At 38.6% G+C, this 20,339-nt stretch overlaps 1 protein-coding gene and 1 long non-coding RNA gene across 2 annotated transcripts in view; both read right to left on the bottom strand.

Moving 5' to 3' along the window:
• Window positions 1–1,654: 1,654 nt before the first annotated feature.
• Window positions 1,655–2,817, bottom strand: LOC108167102 (uncharacterized). Its single transcript, XR_001777502.1, has 2 exons — window positions 2,258–2,817; window positions 1,655–2,168 (listed from the first exon to the last, which is right to left on the bottom strand). It is a non-coding gene; the product is annotated as an uncharacterized LOC108167102 (long non-coding RNA).
• A 431-nt stretch (window positions 2,818–3,248) lies between these two features.
• Window positions 3,249–20,339, bottom strand: part of LOC103473300 (carboxy-terminal domain RNA polymerase II polypeptide A small phosphatase 1) — an 18,611-nt gene continuing 1,520 nt past the window's right edge. Inside the window, exons 2-7 of the mRNA XM_008423415.2 lie at window positions 9,173–9,321; window positions 9,001–9,096; window positions 7,506–7,562; window positions 7,003–7,095; window positions 5,844–6,029; window positions 3,249–5,725 (exon numbers count right to left, since the gene is read on the bottom strand). Of these exons, the coding sequence (XP_008421637.1) occupies window positions 5,597–5,725; window positions 5,844–6,029; window positions 7,003–7,095; window positions 7,506–7,562; window positions 9,001–9,096; window positions 9,173–9,321 (710 nt within the window). The 3' untranslated portion in view covers window positions 3,249–5,596. The remainder of the gene's footprint in view (window positions 5,726–5,843; window positions 6,030–7,002; window positions 7,096–7,505; window positions 7,563–9,000; window positions 9,097–9,172; window positions 9,322–20,339) is intronic.

Raw genomic sequence — 20,339 nt, 5'->3', positions numbered from 1 at the left:
CGTATGACTAAAATTGTTTCAAAATGAAACCAATTTTTAATTTGGATTTTCAGATAACAGCTCAAGAAATAAGCATATATTTGAAAGAACATTAAAAATTGTTGCTTGTAGGGATACTGCTAACGTACATTTACCAGCTAAGAATTTGGCCCAGGAAACTCTAAACGTCCAGCCTTCATGGTTTTTGGCATTTAACTCATTGAACTGCTATGAGCAGTTCAACCAAAAATATCAACATGCAATGACCAAGCCTGCAGACAAAACTAATGTATAGTGGTCACTACAGTGGACAGCTCTCTAAAAGCCATTTTCTTGTGTTTCTTGTGGATTTTTATGTTATAAATGCATACAGATCACTAAAGTGGACACTAGTGCATCAGGCAATACACTGCCAACTACTGTCCATCTATTGCAAGTGCAAGAATTTTTTTGTTAAATTCAATATGGCGGACAGACGGAAGCATGTCAGACTAACTCGGGAATATCCAGCCCCCCCCCCTCCTACTGTGGAGACCTCTTGAGGGTAAAAAAAATATTGTGACATCAAGAAACCCCTAAAGACTAAAACTACTGATATATTTTCCAAATAATAATTTTATATTTGGAGAAAATTTCTACTGATCACCTGTCCACTAAAGTGGAGATCATGCATCAGTCACAATATTTTGATAGGTATTGATATCAATAGTCTGACTATAAATCTACAATATGCAACATTTCCTGCAAATATTTTGACTGTAGATAAACTGGCATATTTTAGTTCTTAACTTTATGCCCATTAAGAAGTAAAGTTTTTATGTTACTGGCCAATGGTAGCAATAGTGACAGTGGACATGAGGATGATGAAAAACATTTGATCACTGAGGTAAATCAAGATGTTGAGGGATATGAAATAACTGGAGATGTGAAACCTGCAGATTACAAATCTGTGTGCATTTAAAAAAAGAAAATAAATTCTGGCCTTAACAAATCAAGTGAAGACATTTCCAGTAATATGGAATCATGTCATACCTCAGATACCTGAGGTCAAGAATGTATTGATCATCAGAGCCAGGTCTTCCCCTTGACATGATACTAAGTGTTTTTTTCACTACTTGGGGGAGGTGAATCTTTTACATTTCAAGGAATCTGTAGCTCGTGTAATAATAAATGAGAGTTCCATCCAGACCAGTGCCATCTCATCACCATTGAAACGCAGACTAGTGTCCAAGGCAGTGGTGTCCAAAGTTGGCCCTTGAGGGCCGGCATCCTGCATGTTCTAGTTCTCTGCCTGGTGGTATAGTAACTTCCTCCTCAGCATGTCTCCTGAGGTCTTCTAATGAGCCACCATTTGATCCAGGTGTGATGAACCAGGGAGAGAACTAACATGTGAAGGCTGCTGATTCTCGAGGACCGACTTTGGACATCATTGGTCTAAGATGCCCCATGAGATCAGGTTGAGGTCTGGGGAACAGTGGCCCTACCTCACTGCAACCAAAAATATCAACATGCAATGACCAAGCCTGCAGACAAAACTAAATACATCTAGATTCAATGTGTTGTTTGCAACCTGGGTGCTTTGCGCATTTTCATACAACATAGTCTTTATTTTTATAAGTCTGAAACTGAAAAGACAGTACTGTTATGTTACAGAAAACAACAGAATAGCTTAAGTGCCATATTCAATGTCATTTGTTTTATTAAATTAAACATGTCCATAATAAAATCATACTGCTTGAGGAGGAGACAAAATAAGACAAAAATGAGATCAAGCGGTTGAATGACAGTGACTAAATTAAGGGATCAGTTAGTAGTGAGCATAAGACTAGGATGAGAGTTGAATACAATGTTATATATTTATGCATTCTGTTAACTAATGTCAAAATATATTCACATTATAGTATATAGCATTTAATTAGTTGAAAAGACGTAAGCGCATGTTGTCCACCTAAGTGGACACTTGGACAAATCCTAAAAAGAATTTACAAAATTTTTCTTCCCACCTTATTTTTAATGCCTTGATAAAATCAACAACACTTTGGGAAAAATCCTGACTTACACGATCATAATTCATGCATGAAAGGGTTAAAGCAAAAAACACTTACTGGTTTCCAAGATCCTGGTAAAAACCAGCCCTTTGTACTACTACACCTTGTTTCCTGCAGAGGTTCTGGGCTTTTTGCTCGTCTCTGCAAATGAGAAATGTGTTGAGGTTTGAAATTTTACCCAATCGCTAACGTGAATCACGCATGCGCCAATTCGGGGCCAAGAAGCTTACCAGCTGTAATCAAACATCCTCTGCGAAGAGAGAGTGCCTATCCGAAGGAGGTTTATGTCAATTCAGTATTTGGAAGCATGGCTGAAACGGACTGAACAGCTTCGTTCACTTCCGCCGCTGCCATTGCTGAAAGTACATTTTAATACGGCGCAGAAAATCAACGTCATCGTCGACAACCTCCTTCTGTTCGCTGAGTGGCCCTGCCAAAAATTGACCGGAAACAATCCTAGTCAAAGGGAGAAAGCCCAGACTGCTTGAAGCAGGAACATTTTTTTTTTTTTTTACAGAATTTCACCGAAAGTTAATGGTCAACCTTCAAAGATTCGTATCTCAAACACAACATCCCCATTTATATTCTCTATATTACATTTGAAACTATTTTTAGTAATGGTTTGCCTTTCTGACCACTGCTTCTGTAACTCCTCCCGCCCCGTATGCAGAAGGGTAACTAATAAAAGCAAAGACATAAATTCACAAACATTGTTAGAACAAGCTGCGACAGACTGGCGACCTGTCCAGGGTGACCCCGCCTCTCGCCCGGAACGTTAGCTGGAGATAGGCACCAGCACCCCTCCTGACCCCATTAGGGGACAAGGGTGTAAGAAAATGGATGGATGGATGTTAGAACAAGTAATTTTTTTAGGTGACTCACTATATAGATGTGTGTGTGTGTGTGTGTTTGTGTGTGTGCACGCATGCGTGTGTGCTTTTAAAGTTATGCTAAACAGCATAGACGTAGAAAAGGGAATTTAGTTTCAAGATTGTCCAAACCTTCATTCTTATTTTAAAGAATATTGTTAGAATTGCCATGTCTAAAACTACACTGATGAAACATTTGGTTAATTTACCACAAAATTGCCTTTATTGGACATTTTAGCCATCATATTGGTTTTTGTTTGTATTGTGCAGAACGGTGCTATCCAGAACTGTAGTTTTTACTTGTGTTTGAACAATGCAGACAACAAATCCCAACAACTGTAGACGTCTGGTGGATTTTCAGTATATATATTTCTATTTAGAGGTCGAAAGAAAAGCTGACTGAAAAAGCTAAAATTTCAGGCTGGAAAACTGTTAGTCAGAATTCCATTTTAAAACACGTTTCTCTGATCCTCTTGAACAAAAAATGCTTTACAAAGTAGCACTTGGACCATCTTGCAATGAGCATTTATAGAAGACAGAGAGAGAGAGAAAGATGGCAATATTACATACATTATTTGGTATGAGAAAACAGCAAAAGTCAAAAATTAGGTTACATCTATTGAATCACGAGTACAGTAAAATGAATATTCCATATATATTAATGAAATTTGTTTGCTTTATTACTGTGCAAAACAACATATACATATCTATTAATGTGTAAGAAGTACAGTATCAGCAAATGGGCCCCATAGTGACGCAATACTCATAAATGTAATCAGATGACTAAACGACCTCATGTTCCTATAAATACTTTGTCAATTAATTGAAAATAGCGTCATTTCTGAATCTAACACACGTGACGATGGCTTACATGGAGAACACATTTTAAAACAGTTACCCTGTTATGTGCCTAAAACAGCAAGGTGCTATATTTTCAGTTATCTGTGGGCAGTTCTGATCCATATTCTACCAAGATATGAGGTATCCAACCAAGTCTTGCATAGAAAAAAGAGCTGATTGGAAAACACACTATAAATATTGTATCAGATGACAACTCCTTGGTGAAATAAGAAATAAAAATCAGTAAGTATTCAAAAACAACAAGCTAACTTGATTGAAAAGTTTTTCGTTTTTTTTTACATATAAAAATAATTCAATAGCTCTTAATCTCCCTGCCCCATCCAAAGCCTGCTACCCAGGCTCATAGTCTAACTCACCGTTTTCATTCATCAGTGTCAATACAGGCCATTGTCATCGCAAACGAGGAACAGTGGATTGTTGGAGACTGTGTTGCTCTTCGTTCCAACAGACCAGGAAAATGATCTCCAAGAAGCTGAGATTGGAAAAAAGGTGCACATTCCAGCCTTAAATCAGCTCTACCTTGTCAGCAATTGTGTAAATAGTGATTTCCTACACTTCCTACAATGCCTTTAGCAACGCTCAATAATATATTAAAAAAAAAACCTTAACGAGTGGATGTTGTTATTTTCTGTGATTATATTTCAAATTGAAAGAATGTTAACATGGCTGCACTAAATTACAGAGTTAATATTACATCCATTTATGTCCAGAAGATGAAAAACTTCAGCCAAGTAACAGAACCAATAGTGTTGAACGGCTTCAAGGTGGATTTATCCTTTAAATCTGGACTGAACCAAACCATTTATTGCAACAGATGGCTTTATGCTCCCCAAACAAGCATCTTCTAACAACGTCACAAATTTGCCTCCAGGCTACAAGTACCGCTTAGGGAAGTAAATATCTCAAGCCTACTGTTTCACTACAACAGAACTTTAACTACAGTCTGTTAAACCCAAGTTAAAAAGAAGAAAAAAAGTTCATGATTTGTGCGTGGCTTTAAAGCAAGGAACAAATTCGACACAGTTGTGATGCACCATCAACAGTGACTGGTTTCCAGGGGTTGGGTTGGAAGACAGTTCTGGTCCTCTGAACTCAACTGGTCATGGCGTTTATCGACCCAACAACCACTGAGAGCTGTTCTTTTTCCGGTTCAATCAGATCAATTCTAGCCTTTTTAAAAGCATGAAGCAGTGGGGAATTACGCTGTAATGATACTAAATTTGAACGTTTATGCTATTTTCTAAACATTGTTTGTGCACAAAAATCATCAGTTTGCACTATAGTCTACACATAAAACAGTAAAGTGCTGTCCAATCACTTATGTTTTAATATTTTAAACTCTTACAGCTCTGACTGTAAGACTCATTTGAATGAGATTATTTTATAACACTGCCTTGACTCCAGAACAGCGCTAAAAACGAGGGTCAAATGAACGCTGGTTCAACATGCGTAGGAGACGTGAACGATCTGCATTGCTTGGATGGAACACGTGTGCTTTCATGTAAACCTTTCAAAAAAATTCCTTTCAAATCAGTTTAAAGGAGCATCCCATGGAGAAATCAGAGTCCAGTACCCAGGTGGAATCCAGAGGATTGTGGCTACACTGTTATTAAATATTCATTCATCCTGTCTGTGTTTGACCAGAAGATGGCAGTACCGGTCAGGAAGCTGGTTGTCTACTGGGAGGGTGAAGGCTCTGTCAGCTGTGAAGCAGCGTTGTGTTCTGGTGGGCAGTGATAGCTGGAGCTCCAGCCTCGCTGGTGTGTTCGGCTTTTTTCTCTCTTTCTGTTTTGCTTCTACGGCGTTTTGTTCGGAGCTGAGATGAAAACCTCAACGGCGTTAGCTCGGAGTCCCTTGTTGCTTGAGGACTGTGTAGACGTTGTCCACTTTGCTCAGCCTCTCGAAGAACGGGATGAGGTCCATCAGCTCGGTGTCGGACATGTCATCAAACCAAGAAGCAACGGGAACCTTCACAGAGACAAGATGGAGAATATTTAACGTCACTCAATGCAGTGACTAATAGCCACCTGTCATAGAAAAATAGGATTAAATGTCCAGAAACAGCGAGGACTGCGTGTGCACTCACTGCATTGTCAGGATGGAAGATGTAGGAGGCGGGGGAGTTGTCCACAATAATGACTTTGTTGAGATCACGACCCAGACGACTAAGATCCTTCACGTAATTACCTCGGTGGAAAACGCACGACTCCCTAAAGAGGCGGCAGCGGAACGCGCCCCACTTGTCCAGGAGGTCAGAGACAGGGTCTGCGTACTAACGGAAAGACACGGTCAGATTTACAGGACCCATTTAAAGACGCTTGGTTTGGGTTAGCATGAACCTGTGTCAGAACAGCAGGCAATGATCTCAGAAAAGTGTCATCAATAAAACTAAATATATAATCGAGTAAGTTCACAATCAAATGTGTAATTTAATAAGTCAAAGTGGAAGTTGTTAATTGTCCAAAAAGTGAACGCCAAGGCAGAAAGACATGTACAAAGGTCAATGTTCAGCTATTCCCACTCTCTTACTGCAAAGTGGAAAACATTTATAGCAGACGCTAATCTCTCCAGAAAAAAAAATATTATTTTCCAAAGTTGCTTTGCCAAAACACGTTTGCACAAACAAATGATTTTTCAAAACTGTAATAAAGAATGAGATGAAAATCCAAAGCAGAAATCTTAACAGATGAGCATCATGTCCCCTTCTCCAACACCTCTTTAACCGTACGAGCAGACAGATTTTAAAAGGTGTGGCAAAAGCAAATGAGCAGAATTAGCAGTGTCATACACGACATGTTAGTCTGGAATAACTGTTAGCATGTCATGACAGACATATAGAGACAGTCTTCAGTCAGAGGCATCTTATTGTGTGTTGTAAGACTGACTGTTACAGGAGATCCTATCTCCCTGCAGTTTTTTGTAAATTAGCTTATCATAGTCACAAGTTAACTCAAAATTCTGTGGAAAGGAAACTCAAAACATTGCAAATCACTTTGTATTTCTTCACAGATTAGAAATATATCACTCTACACCGTGTTGCATCACCTCTGCCTGCAAACGTTTAGAAATATTTCCTGTTCCTGCTTGACAACATTATTCCAAATGTTCAACTGAATAATAGTGTCTCCTTTGGCATGTTTGTATTTACTGCAAGCACTGTCAAAGGTCAGGCTTTTCCACTACGGATTACCTTCTAATTTACTGAACAGAAATGGACGGATCCTCCTCCATGCTAAAGCTGTTACCTTTGCTAAACTGGCAGTGAACAGGACACACTCGAAGAGCTCTCCCATCCTCTTCAGGAACTCATCGACATGTGGCCGCTTCAGGACATATACCTGGAAACACAAGAATCTTCAAATCGGCCTAATTTTCTCTGAAAGGCAACATGTTTCTGCAGATTCCAGCTGACAGCGTCAAATATGTCTGAATGCAAAATGAAGCTGAGGGCAGCATCAGACTTGCATCTGAAGCTGAATATCAAGGTATGTGCATAGATGGCAGTCAGACAGCATATATGAGCCGGTGAGGTTCTCCTGAAGGCGGCAGCGTTGGTGTCTGAGGCCAACGTTCCTGAACCAAGTCATCCGGAACAGGCTGTGCTTGTCTGAACAAACCTATCCTGGATTACTTGAATCAGGCCCAGAGCCATGAGGCACATCATCCCGCTCCGTCAGTCACTTGAACTCAGATGACACCTGCAGACTCAGCCAATCAGAGACATGGGGAGATGACAGAGTGGTGTTACCTGGTGTACGGTTCCATCTATTTCCACGGGAATGATGAAATCTGCATTGTTCACAGGCTGGCGAAAGAGACAGACAGGGAGACGTTAGTAATTAAACGTCCAGCGACTCTGTAAAGCAGTGGTTCTCAAACTTTTTTGAGGTACCGAACCCATCAGATTCATATGCTCATTCACTGAACCCTTCTGTGGTGATAAATAAAATATGATTTTTTTTCCCCCCCAAATTCAAGACAGAGGTGACCCAACTAGAACCCAAGATCACTAACTCTTCTTAAAAAGTAGAGTCTCTGAGAACAGTTCTTCAAAATATAGTCAGTGTTTTCAGCAAAGTTGAGCTGACTGTCCAGGAACGACCCAAGGTATTTAAAATTTGCCACAGTTTCAACAAGTTGGCCATCGAGAGAAACTGGAACCACTTTAAGGTCTTGTTTAGATCATTTAATTAGCTCTACATTCTTAAGAGAATGAAAATTTAATAATAAATAATAACGACTTTGCGGTATTCTGATTTAGTAATGTTATTATATTAGTTGTGTTACCACCTCCACACCACTAGAGGCAGTAGCAAGCCCGAAAAGATGCGACTAAGGAGCAGATTTAGAAGTACACCAAAAGCTAGAGAATTTGGTAAAAACTGTGAGCTTTGCTGAAGTAATTAAAGACACAAGTTCAAATCCATGCTGACAGTAGAACTCCTTCAATCAGTGCTCCTCCACAGCACTGATTGGCTAAGCAATGTAACGTGATCCTCTGCAGCAAGTGATGGCAAAGCGGGGCGTCATCACGATTTTACACAAGTGTGTCTTTTACCTCCACGGCAGAGGCTTCGCCGAACCCCTGAGACCGACTCATCGAACCCCTGGGGTTCAATCAAACCCAGGTTAAAAACCACTGCTGTGAAGACTATAGCATTGCCTTTTGGAGAATGAAAAAGACTTTGTATAAATATTTGCCTGGAACGGTGTTGTTCTGTTTTTCAGAAACCAGCCGGTCAGTCGATGGAAATTCACTGACAGTCAGGAACAGACTGAGTTAAACAGAGAGAAACTGAGCTGGTCTCTGGTTTCTTTAAGACATTTTCCTTACATATGAAAAATACATTTTTGACTTCAGTAAACTCAGTGGGTGAGCTGCCCTGGTCCTGGAGCTGCAGTAGAAGTCCCCATCATCAAACTCCCACCACTTGTGTTCCAACAAGTTCTCCATGTTTACTGTTCCAGACTCATATTTCAACTGAAGGCTTCCACCTTTCTGTTTCTGTTTCTAACCTTTGAATCTAGTCTGCGCTCAGCACCATCAGACCTTGCGGTGGATTTGCTGGGAGGTCTACTTCCAGGAAGACTGGCAAACGTTATCCCAAGTCCGTTGCTTTCTACGGACTCGGGATATTTTGGCCTTACAACTATTCCCACATTGATGGACAGCAACAATTTCTTCCCTAAAGACCTTGTTATTGTCACATTTTTGTTGTACCCATAATCCCCCTGTGACTCACCTTAAAAGAGCTGTGAACTAACGTTTCGTCCAGGTCTATCACCACACAGATCTTCCCAGCGTCTTTTGACTTGACTGGAGGCAGCAGTGGCTTGACCTGGGCAGAAACACACACATTGACTGCAAACTCAACGCTTTCCTCTCTGATTCAACCAAGGAGGAAGTAAGCACACCTTGGAGACCGTCCCATTCTCCTCCACTAAGAGAGGGGCATTGTTGTTGACGGTTGGGGGTTCAGGCTGGTCCCGGCAAAGGCAGCAGAACAGGCCGGAGAATAGGCCTCTGCTTCGCGGCTTCTTAGATGACAGGGAGGGAGAAGAGCCTGCAGAAAAGACAGGAATTCACAGAGTCAGTCTTAACCTTCCGGACTGTACAAAGATGAACACATTAGGAGGTTGAAAAGGAATGAGGCACAACTACTTAATTTTAACCACTTTCTGCTTTAAAAAAGTCTGATTCTTCTCTGATGCTTTGTGGTAAATGTCATAACCGAGATATTGTTAGGCGAGCTGCGGATACTCGGGTATGATGAGGAAACCCAGAGACACACCCACTATGAAGTCAACTGGAGGCTAAAATAAAACTTCCCCTCTGGTAACCTTTGTCCAACTGGAAGCAGAAACAAGCTGCCTTTTGCAGACCTTGGGTCATGTGACGCTCATCATGACTTCTTTGTTTGAGGAAACTTATTTTTGGCTGACAGTGATGCTAGTTGTTCCATTGTTAAATTGCAATTTTTTTATTTTAATAATTGTCTTCACAGACTTGGTAGTGGCTGCACAGTGGCGCAGTTGGTAGAGCTGTTGCCTTGCAGCAAGAAGGTTCTGGGTTCGATTCCCGGCCCCGGTGCATGGAGTCTCCATGTTCTCCCTGTGCATGGCTGTTTTTCTCCTGTTTCTCTGTTTTCCTCCCTCAGTCCTATATCATGACTGTCAGGTTTACTGGCCTCTGAGTGTGTGTGTGTGTGTGTGTGTGTGTGCATGGTTGTTTGTCCTGTGTGTCTCTGTGTTGGCCTGCGACAGACTGGCGACCTGTCCAGGGTGACCCCGCCTCTCGCCCAAAACGTTAGCTGGAGATAGGCACCAGCCGTAGATATCTCTGCCGCTCTAGGTTTTCCACAATGATGCAGCACACAGCAGAGGGGGGCGGACACCCAAAATTTGAGTCATAACAGATCATATTTATTATCATTGATAAAGAAAAAGTTGGCAAGTTTAGATTTAACTGAACTGATTATGTATGAGTTTGAAGAGAAAAATCTCCTTCGTGTCTGCTACTAGCATGTGCTAAATGGAAATGGGTGTCTTCTTCAGATTTCAACGGCAGCTTATATCCATTATTGTTGCACTACTGCCATCTACTGAATCCTAATATCTATACCTCAAATTCTCACAGTATTATCTCCCAGCATTATTTAAAAAAACAAAAAATCTTCTTTTCCCCCTCAATGCTATATGTAACTGATCAACAACATTCTCAAATTTCAGTTCTCTATTAAAACCTAATTCCGTTTTAATGGGCGCTTTCTTCTTTTATTTCCAATTTTGACTTCCAATGATTCACTTCCTGCTAAAGAACCCCCTGGTGGTTGAAGAAAAATCCACATATAAGCCACACCGGCCTATAAGCCGCATGGTTCAAAGCTTAGCAAAAAAGAAGCTGCTTATAGTCTGGAAAATACGGTATGTGTCATAATTTTATTATTTGATAAAAAAATATATTCATTGGATTATTAACACAAACCCAGTTGTAAAACCTTGGTCTTCAGCCTATGTTTGTTTATCCACTTCAAATAACACCAGTTCAAAGTTTTGCTGTATAACAAATCTGTGTTTCCATCCCATTGTCATGCAACTTTTGTCTGAACAATTAAAATGTCATAAAAGGAAAAAGCTAATTAGGCATGTTTCCATCTACTGGTATGAAGCAAGTCAACCAGGCTACAAAGAGAATAATTTTGTCAGATATTGACGCTACGCATGGCTGTAATAAACAGGAAATAGAGGTTAGAAGCTAGCATGACCACACATCTTTAAAAAAAAGAAGAGTCCTCCCCTCTGTACAGGAGGACTCTGAAATGTTAACATCTCATGCACAGATCCGCCCCATGTATGGGAGTGTTCACTATGCCAGAACTTATTCCACAAATGTGATTCCATCTCCTTTTTGCAAAATTTCACTGGTCGAGTCTGCCCGCTGCACAAATTCTGCTAAAACTTGTATTTTCACATGAAGACTGCAAAAAACAGTCTAAATTTGGATTCTGCATTAGTTGTGTAACAGCATTGCAGACAATAGATTCTAACAGATTCTAGATCAGTTGATCTGACAAAACAATGGCCAAATGATCAGTGCCCATATGACTAGCTTGTTAGCTTCATCCACTCTGAGAATTTCTTGGTTTTGTCCAAATTCAGGGACTGTATCATTCCCTGAATTTTGAAGGGAAGGCTACAGTTCTTTCCTTCAGACCCTGTGCACCCACTCTCCTGCATCATCTACCACTGGTATAACAACACAAATCTTTTGTTTGGCTTGCAATAAGTCTTAGGATAAGGTGGACTATGACTGGTCCTTCAAATCTGGGGAGAAAGGAGGACACATTGGAAGGAGAATTTGAATTTAGACAGCCTTCGTCASATTGCTGTGCAATTGGCGTTCGAAAGGATGTAGCCACAGAATGGCTATTACTTTCCCAACAAGCTCCCAGTGAAGACATCTTGCTATAGCCAAGACAACCAATATCAATAATGTTTGGAATTCTATAAAAAGTTGTAACCAGGTTCAACAGACACTAATGACTACCTCAGACTTAAATCTTAAATGGAAGTCCCAGCAATCTGGACAATCTGGAGATGTAAGAGATGTCAATGTAGTTTCTTCTTTGTGTCATGTTAAAAGTCTGTGGGGCTAAAGACTGACCTCCATCCCTCCCAAAGGAACATTTGTAGAGAATTATGACTTCCAGTAGAAAATTAGGAAGTCTTTAATTTATAGCTAATTAAAGCCGTAGTATTGTTGGTCTCAAGTCACAATCGCTTATCTTAGTTGCAAAGTTTATTCCTCAGTCTGTCATTCCTGTAATTAAACACTTCTCCAAACTCTTTTCTTCCTCACACCAGACTTTGCTTCCATCTCTGTTCTCTTGCTCCATCCGGACGTGACCGCGTTACTAACACACAAACCTCTGTTGTATTGCTCTCACGCCTCTTTTTTTCCCTCCTCTTCCCCCTCCATTTGTGGATTCAAACCAACGGTGTGACCCTCTGCCGGCCTCTGCCGCGCGCAGGCCAAAACAGGAAGAGGAAACAGACGGGTATCACTGGGAGGAAGCTCCTTGCCAGCGGGTTTTAAGAGGAGCAAAGCTACTACTGTCCCATGATTTCAGAGTTTGTTTTCCTTGTCATGAACAGTTTCCTCTATGTTTCTGCAAATTCAGCTTCCTCTTTACCCCAAACGGCAATTAAATCTGTAATTTGCAACAGATAAAGCATCTAATTTCATAAGAAACACACAGAGGAAGACTTATGTTTTCTTATTTCACTCCTTCATATTCTCAGGATTTCAACTTCAGTCCCATGGCCTTATTTGCTCTCAGGAGTCTTAATTCACTTCAGTGTTCCAGCCTCCCCACCCCACCATCACATGCCTTTCTGCAAGAAAAATGTCCAACTGGGTGCTGACTGCAAAACACAGAGCATGAATGAACTTACAAAAAAAAGGGGGTCTGTGAAAATGACAAAGAGAGAGCTAACATGTAGCGAAAAGGAAAGTACTGGAGGCATTTAACGAAGAAGAAAAAGATGTGTCCCGTCTGACTGATGGGTAAACATGACGGAAGGTTTCAGGTCAAGAAATGTGTGTCAGTGATATTGTTCCACGTCTTAAAAAAATGAGCGTTCTTCAGGAGAGCATAAAGGTTTTCTGTTGCTTTTCTCGTAATACTATGCTCTACTACCTCACCTGCGAAAAAATGCTAGATAGAAGGAAAAAATTTAAAGTCAGATGCTCAGCTTAATTCTTTTGATGCGTTAAAGTGAAACACTAATAGAAAGTAAAAAGTACATTGATTCTGAAAAATCAACACTTTCTGTTTTCTCTTCCTGCTCAGCTTATCAGTTTGTTGCAATTTGAGATGGCTGCAGACAAAAATAAACTCAACGCATATTTCCAGTGCAGCATAGAGAGACACTTACCAGTTCTTCTGGTGGAACCAAAGGGACGCTCTTTAGAAAGATGGCTGCTGGAATGCATGCAGCCAGATGAGACAGAATTCAATTTTTGCCTCTTTACATCTTTGTCTGAAATCATACCTCGACTTACAAGTTAAATGTTTTTATTATTGCCATTATTATTTTTGAGCAAATAGTAATATCTAACACTACTGGAAAAACAACAACTAATAATAATAATGATAACAAAAATATTAATAAATAAAATACAGCTATCATTATTTCTACTGTTAATATAAAATGCTATAATAATAATAATAATAATAATAAATACTCTAAGTACAACTAAAATAGTTACTATTGAACAATAAACATGATGACCATACTTATTAATATTTTGTATTATTAATTGACAACAACAATAATAATATTAAGTACTAATAACTATTCATATTATTAATTGCTACAGCAGCAACACTCAGTAAATATAATTACAACTATCAATTATTACCATTATCATGCTAGAATTATAAGAAATATTACAATTATAGTAATAGACACACTTCCTATTGACTATAAAAGAATAAACTAGCAGCAAGACCAGCACTGTTGCATAATCTGCTTAGCTGACATTCAACACTAACCCTTTAAACTAGACTGAGAATGAAAGTCAGAAAAGTACAGGATGGCTCTTTTTCTCCAGAAGAAAATCTAACCAGTGTATATGAGAGCATAAAGTTGTGGTATAATGCAAGTGTTGATTAACAGAGTTAAGTATCAAATTTAAGTCCAATATGCCACCCAGAAGCCCCTCTGTTTCACCTTCAGCTCTTTTAATGAGCTCAAACCACTTCAAGAGGTCATGAAACATCAAAAGCCTTTATTTGCATCTATGTTGCTCTAATTCTTCTAGTAAAAGTCTCCTAATTGTTATTTGAACAAATTTTTGTAGCACTTTACAATCTTAAAAAAATACAATACAATTCATGTGGTTTTCAACAAAGATCAAAGAATCAAGTAAAAAAAATTGCTCTGGTTACAGAACAATAACTGGAGCTGCTGTCTGGAGCCAAGCAGAGCCGGAGACCCAGAGACCCAGAGACTGGAAGGATCCCAACTGCCAAAAGGAGTATGCTTCATAACAACATAGCACCGATATGAACATCTATATCTATATCTGAATATTGCTCTTACTGGTAGGCTGCACAGTGGCRCAGTTGGTAGAGCTGTTGCCTTGCAGCGAGAAGGTTCTGGGTTCGATTCCCGGCCTGGGGTCTTTCTGTATGGGGTTTGCATGTTCTCCCTGTGCATACATGGGTTCTCTCCGGGTACTCCGGCTTCCTCCCACAGTCCAAAAACATGACTAATTGGTCTCTCTAAATTGCCCCTAGGTGTGAGTGTGTGTGTGCATGGTTGTTTGTCCTGTCTGTCTCTGTGTTGCCCTGCGACACCCTGTCCAGGGTGTATCTCTGGACAGGCACCAGCACCTCCCAACCCCACTAAGGGACAAGGATGTATAGAAGATGGATGGCTCTTACCGGTATTATGAACATTKTGCTACATTTCATGACATTGCCTACATTACTTTAGATAAAATTCCCACAATCCCACTGCATCACTGTCACATGACCAACCAAACACCACATATAAACAAGGTGGAAAATTTTTTATTAGCCAATGTGTTAAACAAAACATCGATATGTTAGCGCCGATATCCGATATTGCACATCACATATAAACAAGGTGGAAAATTTTTTATTAGCCAATGTGTTAAACAAAACATCTTAATAAATTCCCCCCCTTTTTTTTTCCAATTAATAATAATAAATACAACCTAAGCTACATCCATGCAGAGACCTGGACTTTGACTGGGCCATTGCAACACTTTTTTTTCTCTCATCCAGCTTGAGCTCACAGATAATCTCATATCWGATTCAAGAATACTTCAATTCATCAGATAAACTAGTTGTGCTGCAGAACACACATCACCACACCTCCTTTACCGAGCATTACAATAAATATTTCCATCACAGCAGTTTTTACTTATCTCTGCTCTGCGTTTTATTAAATTTCTGAGAATTTCTGACTTTGATGTGAACTTGCAGGACCATCTATTCAACAAAGATGACCAGATAAAAGCTAATCAGCTGCCTCCTGCTGCAGCTAAACTCAGTAATTATATAGGAGCTCATTTTTATGGTTTTTTTTACACTTTTTTGTAAAATGTATTGCCCTGTAAAAGCAGGCACRTGGATTTTATTGAGGGGTAACTAACTAACAGCAGTGCATTAAACACAAATTCTGTTTTATGAAGTCAGTTATTGTGTTCTGATGATTAAAATGCTCGGGTGGATTAAATAGTTTCCTCAGCCTGGAAAACTGAAGCCTGTCATCATTTCCCTGTAATAACCCACATCTTCCCCTCATGATTTTTTAAAAATATTTCTGCCTCTTTATGCTCAACTTCAGACATCAGATACTTCAGCTAAGTTTTGCGGCTCATCTAATCTCCTAACCTTTGCTGTTAAAAACATCGCTAAAAGCATTTAAAATGCTGACAGAACTGATGATGCCTATTAAAAAAATCAGCCTTGATCTCACAGAAAGTTTTATTTAAAAACATGAAATAAAATAGACAACTATAAATTTATGGCAAATGTTTCTACAGTTGTGGAGAAAAYGAGGATGAAAAAAGGAAATAAACAAAGAAAAGTTTTTAATCCAGATACATAATATAATCTAGGTATATATAGTAATATAATAACTGCAGGTTTTAGCAATTTTTYCGCTCTTACTCAAATATTTGCTMTTAAATTCAACACAATGGCACTAAAAGAAACAGTTTTATTTTAGAAAACTCATGCTCCACAAATAACAAGACAGAGAAGAAAATGTATCTCTCTGTGTTTTTATTTATTTYAAAACTAAAAACATGAATGAAAGAGTGGCTCTTTAAAAATAATGATACATTTACTATATAGCTATTTATCAAAAATGTTATTTTATTTCTCCAAACATGCTTTATGTCACTTAACTGGGTAAAAATGTCTCTTTCAGATTTCAGGCTCAAACATCAACATAAAGCTTCATCCAGTGGTTGTAAGTTACAGCAAGCCAACATTCCCAACATGCATCAAGGCAAAGTTACGCAACAGATTCMGCTACTGCACATGTGCAAGAAACACACGCACGTGCACGCACAGACACACATGCGCGTGCACCACCACTAAACATCTGCTCATGTTTCACCTGATCCTTTATTGCCAAAACATGCTCTTCTTCTATGGTTGAGGTCTGATCCTCAGTTGAAATGTCAGCATTGTTGTGGGACTGTCACTGACTCCAGGATTATCCAGTAACCTGCACAGTTTCTTGTTAATGTTCAACTGGGACAACTGGAACTGTACAGTATGCCGTTTTGTTCTGCTGGGAGTTTATCTCATTGCTACTCATCCAGGCATGTAAGTCTGTGTGTCCCYGTTTACCTGAAAAGATTGAAGTTGTGAAGATCTAAATTGGTACAATTTGAAAATGAAAACTCCCTTTTTTTTTCAGTCACTAAATACATAAAACTAGAGGAATTTCATTCAAATTTACAAATAAAAACAAAGTTCTGRTGCATACATTTTACTCTCCACACATTTTCTGTTGCATTCCACACCATTGCACCCTCTAAGGCAAAAACCAGGTCAAAGGCTGACACCAGGGCCCCGAAACAAACAATGAGCTTGTGCGGTCATTCTCAATGAATAAGAAGTTTTATTGTGAAAATCAGAAGTGTCCGTGTCCTGTCTGACAAGTAGGATGGTTTGTTCGGCATGAACARTGAAGCGTGTGGCGCGTCTCAGGAGGAAATTTCTGTTTTATGGCTAGTAACATCAGCATTTACAGTTAGTAATATCTGTGTCCCCAACTAGATTTCCTTACAGTGTACTAAGTGAAATATAGAAACTTACTTTAAATCATCAGCTGTCAAAGTGGGAACAAAACATACCCCCAGCATGTAGAAACTGATACATGTTTGGTAAGTTTCATAAAAGTAGAATTACAAAATCCAGGATAAAAAAATCAGGCTTGACATAGCACCATCAGCTCATCCTGACTTTTATCAGTATCACAAATGCCAAACCAGATTCAGGAGGTGCAGCTATGTTGAGCCAGGYTAAAGTAATTCAGATTTCTTCAACAGACCAATGAGATTGATCACAGATTCGCTGATGCTACGCACTATATAAACTGTGTACATCATAAGTCACGCCAAACAAAAAGCATCTTTTTATTGAGGATTGTGAGGAATTGAGGAACTTCATATTCAAGAAAAGAACCCTTCTACAATAGCAAATGATAGGAGATCAATTGAATACATAATTAGCGCAAAATATACATTTCCGAACCATTTTTTAACTAAAAATCGTCCTAATCATACCTGTCATTTGCTCAAATAAATAACTTTAACTTAATATGAACATTCATGTGTGTCTTTTTTAACATCTTATGAATATTTATACAGAACAAACCAAATTAAACATAAGAACATTTTGCAGTATATATGAAGTATGTGAATAAAGTATTTACTACAATGTGCAAATGACTTATGGTACTAATAACTTACAAAGTCTCTGCCTATATCGCCTTTAATTAGTTTTACCTATAGTTAACTGCCTGATTGAGTTGTGATGCTTTTGTTTTGAAGGGACAATTTATTGTTTAACTGTAAGCACAAAGGCAGCATAACAGATAATTAGATAAAATGCATCTAATTATCAGTCCCCTTGATAGAGACAAAAGCATATTTATGATGTAAATAAGTAAAAGTATCAAAAATATGCTAAAAATAATATGGACTTGTTTGATTACAATACATTTGTTTCTTTATAAGCCATTTCTCTAATCCTCTCAAAACAGCAATGGTCTACTAAAGGCCTTTCTGTCAAACTAGAAGAGTGGTCTTCAGAAACACAATCGAACAGTAACATAATCCACATGGATCATTTTAAAATTGATAATTTCCACCATCATAATGTTAAAATACTTGACTGGATACCAATATTACCTTATAGTATTTTAATGCAGCATAATTAAAAAGATAGAAGCAGACAGACTAGAAAACAGAATCAGTGACTAAACTCATTGGTTTCTGATCGGTGTGATCGATGATTGAACAGATCAGGCTCCAGGCTCAACTAAACCTGGCTGTCAGCATGGTCTAGAGCAGGTTAGCTGCACAGGATAAATCGCCATGGTAATTTATGCATTACTGCTTTTGTAGAGGGAGGTTTAACTCACCCAGGATATCTGGAAAATCTTAAGGAAAAAAGCTTAATCTGCTACCCTGGTTTTGTGAAACAGTCATCAGCAAAGTCAAAAATGGCAAATGCCCTGATGAACATCACTGCTCAATATCTGGAAAATATAAAATCATGCAACCATTGTTCATTAAGGTTTGCTAAATTCCATCAAATGAAATATGATGTTCTACCAGACATTGTGACCAAGAGGTCTATTGCGATTGCCTTGTTGAACACACTGACACTTCACTGATAGTTCATATTTAGCATACTGCACCTTTATACTTATGAACAAATGTTTCCATGTAAGCATGGCTAAAAAAATATTGTGTGAAAAAGTACAATATTCACTCATTTCACAAAGTAAAAGTCATATTTGTCACAGAGAGTGAAAGATTTCAAGCCTTTATTTATTAAAAATATTGATTAAGGCTTACAGATAATAAAAATGTACAAATCAAAGACCTCTTGCCTTAACTCTAGACACTCTATATTAAGAAAATATTTGCAAATTGGTCTTCACTCATCTGACTTTGAGTCATTATGGTCAGCCTTACATTAGAAGCTCCAACAGCTTCACACTTCTTCAAGGTTTACGAGTRTATAGGATTTATGGTGATTATGTAGGGAACATTTGTGAGACCAGRCACTGKTGTTGGACAAGAAACTCGACCCAACTCTACCTCGACAAAGGTCTAAAAATCAACCACAGTTGTCTTCTGCKCTCCCGTGAGAGAGATTTGACTGACAGACCGGCCTACCAGGTCATGTTTACACAGTTAACAATAGTCACTCCACTGTTACAAACTTTCTCACTACATTTAGCAACATTTCAGACAAAAGAATTGGCATCAGCCAAAACTGGAATTGGCAAGTCAGACTTTTTAAAGACTGTAACCAGCCTAATCGAAGGTATGGAAGTGATTGGAACACTTGAATTCAATACTTTGGGTGGTTAATCCAATATTTATGGATTAGTCAAAATATTGGATAATCCAATAYACCCAATAATGGCTACATGTAGTGTATGTAWCTTCACATAGGTTACATACACTACATAACAGTGTATGTATGTGTTGTCCAGCCTAGTTCAGACCCAGAAAAGGTCTTCTCATTATAGACAGAGTGCAGCAGGCAGGTCAGTTGTGGCAATACAAAAAAATAAAGACAGGCTACAAGTTAGCAGATATGCTTGCGCCTGTATCATTTTATGACAGCATGCATATAGAGGCTTATCTGACAATACAATAAATATAATTAAGCAGAAAAGAACATCTATTAGTTAAAATATGTGGTTTATCTTATGTCTTCTGTTATGCCGATGAGTGACATTCACCTACAATTTGGTCATGAGAGTAAAGTTTTAGTTTTTAGCTTTACACTGGTATAGAGATCAGAGCTTTTACAGATGTTTAATAATCTATAAGCAACWGTATTATATTTAGTGACTTTTCAGACAAAACAAATTTGTATAGTACAAAACCAAAATGAGCAGGGCTGGCTTTTTAAATATTGTGATGACCAGAAAACTGCAATCGGGGCATCCCTACCATAAAGTTAACACTTAGTAAACACAGTCAGTCCTCACTTACTGATCATCAAGAAATAGCATTAAAGCTTGATTTTTTTCCTAAAAAAAAAAAATAAAATCACACCTTTTTCACAATGACACTCCCTATCCCAACAAAATTTAGTAAGATATTACACAACACACATACTTATGAATCTGATATTTTAAAAGACCTGTAAATACTGCATTATTTATGCTGATATAGGAGAAATACAAAAGCTAAACTGAGTCAAAGACCTAGATCCCCTTTAACCTGATTAATTAAACCAAAACAAAACTATTCGTTTCATTTAGTTTTTTATAAATACTT

The sequence above is a fragment of the Poecilia reticulata genome, linkage group LG2 (genome assembly GCF_000633615.1).
Source record: "Poecilia reticulata strain Guanapo linkage group LG2, Guppy_female_1.0+MT, whole genome shotgun sequence".
NCBI lineage: Eukaryota > Metazoa > Chordata > Actinopteri > Cyprinodontiformes > Poeciliidae > Poecilia > Poecilia reticulata.
The sequence above is the reverse complement of the archived record's forward strand: the minus strand, read 5'-3'. Positions and strand labels throughout refer to the sequence as shown.